Genomic DNA, 12231 nt, shown 5'->3' with positions numbered 1-12231 from the left:
GAGTACACATTATTAAGACTTATAATGAGTTAGAAATTTGTGTTTCCTTATAGCCATAAATTTGTCAAATGCATTTACATGAAATGGAGAATCAAAATTCATCATTATATATTCTTTCTAAAAACTATTTTTGTACCTTGTTTTGTATACAAACATGAATGCTTATGATAATATGCCAACATTTTTGAATCAACTAAACCAAAATTGTTAACCACATAAGTCATTCAACATTATGAATCAAATCCTTTATTATTGTGCGATGAAAAATGTGCGTGCTAAACTAAGGGCTAAAAAGAAAGCTAATTAGCCAAACAAGCACAATACATCATACACCTCAAGATTAGAATGGTAAAACTAAAATGGAGAACAAAACGATAAACAAATGCAAACCATAATTCCCGCTTTAATTTGATTATTCTGCGTTTGGATGTGTGATCATGACGTAGTTTTAGATGTTCGATATTTCCATGATGTTGATGCAAATGATAATGGATTGATGGATGAAAATGATAAAGGACGGGTTGAGTGATAATTCTAGCAGAGTGATGGTATGATTAAGAAAAGGTCCCCCATTTGGTCTAAAATGAGGGGTATTAAATAGGAGATGAGAGGAAGGAGAGGGGATCCCAAAATGCAACACTTGTCCTCAAAGAAGACAAGTGGCATGTCAAAGAGAGCCAAGTGGAAGAAGATTCCACTAAAATGAAGGGGATTAAATAGGAGATGAGAGGAAGGAGAGGGGATCCCAAAAAGCAACACTTTTGTTCAAAGAAGACAAGTGGCATGCCAAAGAGAGCCAAGTGGAAGAAGATTACACACTTGTCTTCAAAGAGGACAAGTGGCTCAAAGGGAAAAGACAAGTGTCCAAAAGGATGGACGCATGTCTTGGGAAGGAATGACGTGTCCTCAAGGACGCATGCCTATTTGGGGAATAACCACCCAAATAAAGGAATATCTTCCTAATAAATAGGAAAATTAGTTAGAATGTGCACACATGTGTGAGAGGGGAGGAGGTTAGAAGGGATATGATAAGGTTGGTTGGAGGGTTGACTAGGCTAGGGAAGTGGGTTGGAAAGATAGGGTTGGTTAGGGAGGATGACTAGGATAGGGTAGTTGGTTAAATGGTAGGAGACATGTGCTCAAATAGGAATTTGAGCTTAATTAATTAATCCATGTGCTTGGAAAAAAGGGGGAATTTAATTAATTAAAGTAATTAATCGAAAGGGGTGGTGAACAAGGAAAAATAATTATAATTAATTAGATTAATTAATTGGGAGGATAGGATAATTAATTAATTAGATTAATTAATTAGGAGGACAGGATTGAGAAATTAATTAATTAGGTTAATTGGAAGAAAGGGGTTTGGGAAATTAATTAATTAATTGGAAGAATAGGATTTAAATTTGATTAAATTAATTAGCCAAATTTATGTCTCTACAATTATAAAATTTCAAAATAAAAGTGTATACGGTGAAAATGGATACCAACAATGTTGAAAGACTAAATGAATTCAACCACAAAAACCCTAGCCTAACAACAACAAAGATCCACCATAACATATGAAGATTACCTAAGACAATGCAAATCAAATGAAATCACAAAGATTATACCATCACATGTCCAATAGGGTTTGGATCTCCATTCTTCTTATCTCGATTGATCTTGCTTGATATATTTGCTCTCAGATTTTAGGTGCACAAGAGCTCAACAAAGAACGGAAATGTGGTTGCAAGTAGGATCGCATATGAAAGTGCAAAGCGTAGTGTAGTCAATTGATCAAGTAGTCAATTAGTTAGCACGCCCGGTGGGACTCTTATATAGACCTCCTCCATATGAATATGTGTATGATAAATATCATCAATATATGCAACATGCTCCTCCTCCACCCGGTGGTTCAGGCATGGGGTATGGTCCAAGAAGTCGGTCTCCATCGAAGAATAGTTTGGAGCAACAAATCAGGGACTTACAAAAAAAAATGGAGGACATAAATACACCGAAGCCAACTTACACAATGAGAGACATATGTCCTTATCCATTTGACAAGATCATTCCAATGCCTCCGTTTCCTACACACTTTGTGACACCTAAGTTTGATAAGTATAGAGGAAAAGGGGATCTTAAGGCACATATAAGACAATTTTTCACAACTTGCATTGAGGTAGCTGCAGAAGAGACATATTTGATGAGATTATTCCCACAAAGCTTAGGTGATCAAGCTATAGAATGGTTCTCTTAGCTTCCACCTAGAATTAAGTCATGGGGTGATCTAGCAGAGGCATTTATCCAACATTTCTCATACAACATAGAGACAGACATATCAATCACTACCTTGTGCAACACCAAGCAAAAGGATGGAATGCTTTGGCACGCCCGGTGGGACTCTTATCCCTTTGCATTTAACATCTTTTGTTGTAGATTTTGTTTTGAGGTTGCAGATCTGACATTTTCGACAACATTTTGATATTTCACGTTTGCGCACTTTCGGATTGCGTTTTTGATTTTCTGCCATGTCTGTGACATTTGGAACTACATCTGCGTATTCGACAATATTTTATTTTTTACAGATTTCGGGAAACGCGTTTGTATTCCATAGTCGCGTCTGTGAGGTCTTCAGGCGCGTTTGTGTTAGGAAAACACGTCTGCGTTTGGGAGCCGCGTCTGTGTCAGATCTAGGCGCGTCTGTGTGTTCTGGCAGCGTCTGTGTCTGTGACAACTGTGTTTTTGTTTGGTTGTTGCATTTTTTGTTTCATTGATTCAGTTTTTCGTCATTCGGATTTCAGATCTGGTTTATTTTGAGCTAACATTTTCAGATCTAGCTAACAAAAGTGGTGCAGCTTGTCTTGGTCAACAAAACACATTGTTGAAGGCCCCTATTTCACAAAGTCTTTTGAATCTAAAATTTACCTAACTTGTGTGCTTGCAGGAAGGGGTGATTATTTGAAACAATCCAAACTACTAATAGATCTTTGTTGCAGGACCTTGGCAAGGGTTTTTGATCTTTATTGTGTGCCTTGTTTTCATAGATTAGCAAACACTTCAATTGGTGCACTAAAATTGAACCATTGTCTTTTGTGTCTTGAGCAATAGGCTCTTTTTGTTTAATCTTTAGAGGGCCTGTCTCCCCGTGTGGTCATTAGGACTACTAGTGAGGAGAGAATGACCCAAGTGGTAGCAAAAGAAAAGCCATCTTCTTCTAAACCACTATAAATAACTGTATCCATGGTGAAAACTATAGATAACGTGTGCTGATTAGTTCATACCGACACTATGTCTCCCCATAAACCCGTTTTTTGATCAGTTGTAGGGCGTAACCCCTACCGGCTGGGAGCCTTCTGTGTTTACAGAGCTGAAAGTGCCGCATGTATGGCCACACGAGCGGATGCCCTTACTAGCACCTTTTTGTTTTAGAAGCCAAAATCCTTTTAGTTGTTGGGGCAGGAGGTCGGACCTTTGGTAGCGGCCCACACACATACGGTTCTTAGTAGAATACAAAGTTCACCACAAGGAGTTTTCGTGCGGATTGATGCTTGGCTGCCCTGAGAAGTGAGTGCCGAGGTTGGATCTAGTGGGGTCAAGCATCTAAGTGTCCGCTCTGAATAGCGTAGCCTCGGGGGAAACTCCACGTGGGATCAACAACTATTGTCTTGGCCAGCCATAAGAATTGTGCTTGACTTATTTTGAACTTTCAAACATTCAAGACCAAACATCAAAACATTGTGTCTTTTCTGTCTTCAAGTGTATGCAAAACAATTTTACATCAAACAACACACTTTCTTTGAGTCATTTTGAGTCTAAACACTTGCAAACATTGAGTCCTCATCAACACTGTGTCCTCTTGTCACGAAAAACAGTCAAACATTCATATTTGGTCACAACAAAACAACTTCATAGATTGGAAAAATTGCACAAAGTTTGCAGAAATGCGTCTGTGTCTGACATAATAGCGTATGTGTCATCTAAATGCATCTGTGAAGGGCATAAACGCGTCTGTGTCTTTTGAGCAACATTGCAGCATCTCAGAAACGCGTCTGTGTCTGGTAGAATCACGTCTGTGTCATTTAAGCGCATCTGTGAAGTATACAGGCACATCTGTGTTCAGAATTGAAAACTTTCATAATTCAACAAACAAGAACAGTCAGTTTCAGACTTATTGAGCTTCCTAGGTTATCTCTCTGGGGTTTTCATCTAGCATTCAACCTGTCTTTAGGTCTCACAAAGTCCATCATTGCTTTTATTACATTCACATTTGTCTAAACTTGAGTCAAAAGGTCACTAGCTTGTCCTCATCATACTTTGTCAACACACTACATACAACAACATTTTGCTAAGTGGTCCCTCATCAAGGTCTATCACCTTTGGGTCTCATTTGGTCTTACTTAGAGTCAAGGTCAACTTACCTCATCAAGAGAAACTATCATCTCTTTGGAAGTCACACCTACTCTACTACATAATACTTGGTCTTACACTTTGGACATTGCAAGTACACCTCATATTCATTTACATTCCATCCAACTCTTGGTCTTACATACTCTTTCCATTTTCATCTAGTCTCACACATCTTGGTCAAGACCTAGTTCATGGTTGAAACCCGTTTCCAAAAATATAGAAGAGAAGCTAAAGAGGCTCAAGAGTCCGCAAACATGAGTTCCTATGAGTATGACAATGATATCTTTTTCAGTTCTGATCATACTACATTACCTGACATGGATGCCTATAGAAACATTCCAAATATTGAGAACATGGACACTATAAACAACAATGATACACACAATGACAATATGGACATATTGAGAACATGGACACTCTAAACGTTCTTTGTTGAGCTCTTGTGCACCTAAAATCTGAGAGCAAATATATTAAGCAAGATCAATGGAGATAGGAAGAATGGAGATCCAAACCCTATTGGACATGTGATGGTCTAATCTTTGTGATTTCATTTGATTTGCATTGTCTTAGGTAATCTTCATATGTTATGGTGGATCTTTGTTGTTGTTAGGTTAGGGTTTTTGTGGTTGAATTCATTTAGTCTTTCAACATTGTTGTTTCCATTTTCACCGTATACAAAAAGAAGTACACAAAATTTAAGATTCTTAATTTATTTGTGATTAAGGATTGTTAACAAACATTGGATTTGGCATATGGAATTTAGTCTTCACTAAATTTGCTAGATATGAAGCTAATGTGAAAATATTCAATGCTTATCTTATCAAATGGTATTTAGCCTTTAATGCCATTTGTTAGGCTTTTCACACATGAATAAGGTAGTCAATTTGATCATATTATAGATCTAATTGTAATTTTATTTTTAACCCTATAGATGTCTCCTATTGTGTTTCTCTAAAATTATATAGCTTGGATCCTTTTGAGTTCCTCTCGATTTATAGCAATTGTCACTCCAAACACTCATGACATATTTTATTTAGTTCTCTCCCCTTTACCTTCAAGCCTTTGTCTCATTAGCATCAATTTATATATGTCATCATGTACAATTTTGTAATACCATAAATGTATAATTGTAATGCATCATAAATTGTTTTTATTTTTTACATATGCAAATGTTATTCTCTTCTCTCTAACATTAAGCTACAAACCTCATTATATGAGTTTTTCAAGTATTGTGTATGTTTGATAAGAACATAAACACAATTATATAAATTGCAATACTTTATTTCTAATTAAAATCAAGTGGATTGAAATCAAATAAAAAATAAAAATATTTGTTAAATTCACAACTCTATTAGCTATCTCACCAAACAAAAAAAATATCTGAACAGAATGAAAAAATTCTATTCTACATGCATTAACGCAAAATTTCATACCTACCCTGAAATGTGTAATTTAGTCTTAGATGGGTGTATGTGACATAGTGAAGGATGATATAATTAATCCAAATAAAAAAATATACAAAATGACAAAGGTAATTGCACGCCTGCTCTCCTCAAGAATCTTTCCGTTTACTTGGAGTGCTCCTCACCTCCTTTTTTCCCCCATCTCCCACCTCCTCCTTTAACTTTTCATTTCATACATATACACGTTTTATGAAAGAATCTCAATAAAATTTCCATGTTATCATAAAATAGGTCTTTGAAAGATACCCAGCAGTGATCTGCATTTCGTTCTATGCATCCAATCTTACAATGCCGACAGCATGGTCTAGATTGCGAAGTACTCAATATATAAATAAATTCCCATCATAGATTTGACATTATGCACATTATTCTAGTGCAAGCCTGTTTTTCATATTGCTTCATCTAGCATCACCAATAATCTCCACAAGAGCATTGGCCATGTTCAAAATGATGGAAACGATTCGAATCTCTCACAACAATTTCTCTTGCAACAATGTTGGAGATAAATTTCGTTGCAGTGTGGCAGTCAGCACATACTCGAAGGTTCTTCACAACTCTAATAGTTGTTCCAGGGGGTGTGTTTAACAAACCAAATGCAATTGCCAGCTTTTCACTATGGTGGCAGAGAAATGATTCTTTTTCCTCCACTTCCACATCATTAAGTAAATGTCTTGAATCTGGAAAATACCCTGCTGCCTTCATCTCCCAACCTAATTTCTCCAACCTTGCATAGATCTCTAGTGTCTGTGGATGAGATCTGTCTCCTCTACAAAAAACATGTACCATTTTATGGTCCTCAATCCAGCTACATCCAGGGAATTTTTGAACTCCTCTATCTTTCATCAACCTCCTAACCGTTTGAACTTCACCCCAACAGCCCACTTCTGCATAGATGTTTGAGAGGAGAACATAAGTTGAAGCATTTTTAGGATCCAAATCAAAAAGCAGCATCGCTGTAAATACTCCTAATCCTAGATTCATATGTGATCTACAGGCACCGAGAAAACACATCCACACAACCACAACAGGTTTAAATGGAATCTTAATGATAAAGTTTAGGGTGTCCTCTAGATAGCCAGCACGAGCAAGAAGGTCAATCATGCACACATAATGATCAATTGTAGGCCTTATGCAATAAGGGTTACTCATTTGATTTAAGTATGTACATCCCTCATCCACTAAACCCACATGGCTGCATGCATATAGAACACAAGCAAAGCTTACAGCGTCAGGATATGTTCCAGAGTGCTTCATTAATTCAAAGGTTTTGAGAGCATCCTTGCAAAATCCATTTTGTGCATATCCTGCAATCATTGCATTCCATGAGATGGCATCTCTTTGAGGCATTCTGTCAAACAGTTCTCGTGCCTTGTATATGCTTCCACATTTTGCATACATGTCTACTAGGGCAGTTGTAACTATAACATCTGACAGAAATCCTCCTCCTTTTATGTTTTGATGGATGTCCATACCCAGTTCCAAAGCTCCCATTTTGGCACAGGCAGGGAGGATGCTGACAAAGGTTGTTGAGTCTGGCTCCACACCTGCCAATTGCATTTGCTTGAAAGTTTCTAAAGCCTTTTCAACAAGTCCATTTTGTGCATATCCGGCAATCATTGCAGTCCATGAAACCACATTTCTTTGATGCATTCTGTCAAACATTACACGTGCCTTATCCATGCTTCCACATTTTGCATACATGTCTACCAGAGCATTTCCAACAATAATATCTGAACAACCCCCCCCTTCAATTATGCTTTGATGGATGTCCATACCCTGTTCTAATGCTCCCATTTTGGCACAGGCAGGGAGGATGCTTGCAATAGTTGCAGAATTTGGCTTTACACTTGCCAATTGCATTTGCTTGAAAGTTTCTAAAGCCTTATCGACAAATCCAATTTGTGCATATCCTGCAACCATTGCATTCCATGAAATGACATCTCTTTGAGGCATTCTCTCAAATAGTTCACGTGCCTTATGTATGCTTCCACTTTTTGCATACATGTCTACTAAGGCATTTGCAACCACAACATCTGAAAAAAATCCCTCTTTTATTATGCTTTTATGGATGTCCATACCATGTTCCAAAGCTCCCATTTTGGCACAGGCAGGGAGGATGCTGGCAAAGGTTGTCAAGTCTGGCTTCACTCCTGCCGATTGCATTTGCTTGAAAGTTTCCAAAGCCATTTCAAAACATCCATTTTGGGAATATCCTGCAACCATTATAGTCCATGAAACCACATTTCTTTGAGGCATTCTGTCAAACAGTTTATGTGCCTTGTCTATGCTTCCACATTTTGAATACATGTCTACCAGAGCATTTCCAACTACAATATCTGACAAAAATCCCCCTTCTTTTATGCTCTTATGGATGTCCATACCCCATTCCAAAGCTCCTATTTTGGCACAGGCAGGGAGGACGCTGGCAAAGGTTGTGGAATCTGGCTTTGCACCTGCCAATTGCATTTGCTTGAAATTTTCTAAAGCCTTTTCAGCAAAACCATTTTGTGCATATCCTACAATCATTGCATTCCATGAGAAGACATCTCTTTGAGGCATTCTGTCAAACAATTCGTGCGCCTTGTCTATTTTTTCACATTTTGCATACATGTCTACTAGAGCATTTCCAACTATAATATCTGACAAATATCCCCCTTCCATTATGCTTTTATGGATGTCCATACCCAATTCCAAAGCTCCCATTTTGGCACAGGCAGAGAGGATGCTGGCAAAGGTTGTCAAGTCCGGACATACACCTGCCAACTGCATTTGCTTGAAGGTTTCTAAAGCCTTCTCAACAAATCCATTTTGTGTATATCCAGCAATCATTGCAGTCCACGAGACCACATTTCTTTGAGGCATTCTTTCAAACAGTTCACGTGCCTTGTCTGTGTTTCCACATTTTCCATACATGTCTACCAAAGCATTTCCAACAGTAACATGTGAAAGAAAACCCTGTTCTATTATGCTTTGATGGATGTCCATACCCTGTTCCAAAGCTCCCATTTTGGCACAGGCAGGGAGGATGCTGGTAAAGGTTGTGGGATCTGGTTTTACACCTGCCAATTGCATGTTTTTGAAAGTTTCTAAAGCCTTATCAAAAAACCCATTTTGTGTATATCCTGCTATCATTGCATTCCATGAGATGACATCTTTGTGAGGTATTCTGTCAAACAGTTCATATGCCTTGTGTATGCTTCCACATTTTGCATACATGTCGAATAGGGCAGTTGCAACTACTATATCTGACAAAATCCCTCTTTCCTTTATGCTTTGGTGGATGTCCATACCCTGTTCCAAAGCTCCCGTTTTGGCACAGGCTGGGAGGATGCTGGCAAAAGTTGTCGAGTCTGGCTTCACACCTGGCAATTGCATTTGCTTGAAAGTTTCTAAAGCTTTTTCAATAAATCCATTTTGTGCATATCCTGCAATCATGGTGTTCCATGAGACTACATTTCTTTGAGGCATTCTTTCAAATAGTTCACGTGCCTTCTCTATGCTTCCACATTTTGCATACACGTCTATGACAGCATTACCAACCATAATATCTGACAAAAATCCCCCTTCCATTATGCTATGATGGATGTCAATACCCTGTTCCATAGCTCCCATTTTGGCACAGGCAGGGAGAATGGTAGTAAAGGTTGTGGAATTTGGTTGGATACCTGCCAACTGCATTTGTTTGAAAGTTTCTAAAGCCTGCTCAACAAATCCATTCTGTGCATATCCTGCAACCATGGCATTCCACGAGACTACATTCTTCTGAGGCATTCTGTTAAATAGTTCACGTGCCTTGTCTATGCTTCCACATTTTGCATACATGTCTACCAAGGCAGTTGCAACGACAACATCTGACAAAATACCTCTATCATTTATGCTTTGATGTATAACCATACCCTGTTCCAAAGCTCCCATTTTGGCACAGGCAGGAAGGATATTGACAAATGTTGTGGAATTTGGCTTTACACCTGCGAATTGCATTTGCTTGAAAGTTTTTAAAGCCTTACCAACAAATCCAATGTGTGCATATCCTGCAATCATGGCATTCCATGAGATGACATCTCTTTGAGGTACTCTGTCAAATAGTTGACTTGCCTTAACGATGCCTCCACATTTTGCGTACATGTCTAAAAGGGCAGTCGCAACTATAACATCTGACAAAAATCCCCCTTCCAGTATTCTTTGATGGATGTCCATACCCTGTTCCAATGCTCCCATTTTCGCACAGGCTGGGAGGATGCTAGAAAAGGTTGTGGAATTTGGCTTTATATCTGCCAATTGCATTTGCTTGAAAGTTTCTAAAGCTTTTTCAAGAAATCCATTTTGTGCATATCCTGCTATCATTGCCGTCCACGAGAGCACATCTCTTTGAGGCATTCCGTCAAACAGTTCACTTGCCTTTTCTATGCTTCCACATTTTGCATACATGTCTACCAGGGCACTTGCAACTATAACATCTGACAAAATTCCTTTATCCTTTATGCTTTGATGGATGTCCATACCCTGCTCCAATGCTCCAATTTTGGCACAGGCAGCGAGTACGCTGGCGAATGAGAACTTATCGGGTTGGAAACCTGTTTGTTTCATATAGTGAAACAGTGTGACTGCCTCGTGAGGATACCCATGTCTTCTGTACGCTGCAATAATCGTATTCCATGAGACGATGTCTCGTTCTTTCAAGCGGTTAAACACTTTTCGAGCATCCACCAAACTTCCGCACTTGACATACATGTGAATAAGCTTATTATGAAAAGGTGTGCGTGTAGCGAAGGCAAATCGCCTGTGAGCGATGAAAGAGTGGGCATTTTTCCCTTGTGAAAGTGCGTTCCTGAGAATACAGGTATGTAATAATTGGAGATATGTGAAGTAGTCTTGAGGAGGGAGGTGTGTAGCAAGCATAATGTGCAGTTCCTCCAACTGCTCCTCTGTACTCGATGCTCCACATCCCTTGTTGAAGATTCGTTACCGTATGAGAACAACTGTTCGATTGACTGATCGTGAAGGCGAAGTGGAAGGTTCCCCAGTCGATGGCATCCTCGGAACAAGGACTGAACCGTCATCCATTCATGGGGTTATCGCAGTTGGATGGTTTGTGACTATCAAGGTTCGCCAGTCACTTCTCAACATTTTTGGAGTTGTTCTTACATTCTTCATAAGTGGATTCTAGTGAAGAGTTTAAAAAGTGGACCTTTGATATGGGTGTCTGAGTATGGTTGAGTGAAGGTTTTGAATGGATCCAACGAATAACTTGTTGCAGGCATTCATGCAATTGACGGACATTGATGTTCAAAAGTTCTTCTATGTGCAATCTTTAGATGTTGAACATGGCTGGTCAGAGGGGACGCTGCTAAACTGGCTTTAAAACTGCGATGATATAGGATGCAAAACTTTAGTGTTATGCGTATAGAAAAATTGCAGAATAGATTTAGAATGGCTGTAAGGTTTGGCAGAAGCGCTGCCGCGGCTTTCCCTCCGATGTATAATAGAACCGTTATTTGCGATGTATTTTGATCTTATTTATTATTTAATTAAAAATAATAAAAAATAATGTTATTTTACTTTTCAAATTAATTAATAAATATGAATGAATGAAAGTATGATTGATAAAGATAACTAGAATGATATCGTTATTTATGTTGGTTTCACTAAATATACATATGCTAGAGTAGGTTAGAAAACCTTGAATAGAAATCTAATTAAGAATTAAAATTCAAAGATTTTAGAAAGTTAGATGAAGAAATTTCAAGAAGGAATCTTGTATGATTAAGCTTAATTTGCTTAGTAGAGAAGTATGATCTAATATACTTTATGAATGATCATTAGGCATGTTTAAACACTACAAGAAGCTTATGTGATGAAGGATCTACAAATAGATTATTGAAGTTTAGGATCCTTAAAAGAAAGAATAATTAAAAAGGTATATTAGATTTGTTAATTACCAGACTTTTTAGATGATGTGTTTGTTAGAAGATTTTTGGGGTGAAGTAAACAACAATGAGGGGTGTTTATAGAAAATGCATGTCAACAAGTGGACATCGAAGTTTGTTTAATGGTTTAAGTTCAAATTTAGATTCAAAGATTTTTCCAAATTTAATAAGAAATTAAAGATCTTTATGAATCATTGGTAGAGGGATGATAAAAGTTCTTTCTTCAATCAATTTTGAAGTAAGTTGTAATAGGTTTCGAGGTATATGATTATGAAAAGAGCCTAAATATTTTTTAAGACCAATTTTTTTGACATTCAATTATTTGTTTTTTTTTTTGTTGTATTTTTGGTTTAATAAAATGTTTACATAGCTTATATGAATGAACCTAATTGTAAATGAATTATTATACTTTTGGAAAAAAATATGTGATTTTTTTTTAATCAACATTTCAAAGT

The 12231-nt window shown here is 37.7% G+C and overlaps 1 protein-coding gene across 1 annotated transcript; it reads right to left on the bottom strand.

Moving 5' to 3' along the window:
• Nucleotides 1-5830: 5830 nt before the first annotated feature.
• On the bottom strand, nt 5831-11311 carry LOC131047655 (pentatricopeptide repeat-containing protein At1g11290, chloroplastic-like). The gene has a single exon (XM_057981449.2). The coding sequence runs from the start codon at nt 10746-10748 to the stop codon at nt 6258-6260; it is 4491 nt and encodes a 1496-aa protein (XP_057837432.2). The 5' UTR covers nt 10749-11311; the 3' UTR covers nt 5831-6257.
• Between the last annotated feature and the right edge of the window lie 920 nt (nt 11312-12231).

This window comes from Cryptomeria japonica, chromosome 10 (genome assembly GCF_030272615.1).
Source record: "Cryptomeria japonica chromosome 10, Sugi_1.0, whole genome shotgun sequence".
Taxonomy (NCBI): Eukaryota; Viridiplantae; Streptophyta; class Pinopsida; order Cupressales; family Cupressaceae; genus Cryptomeria; species Cryptomeria japonica.
This window is presented reverse-complemented; position numbering and strand designations above follow the sequence as displayed.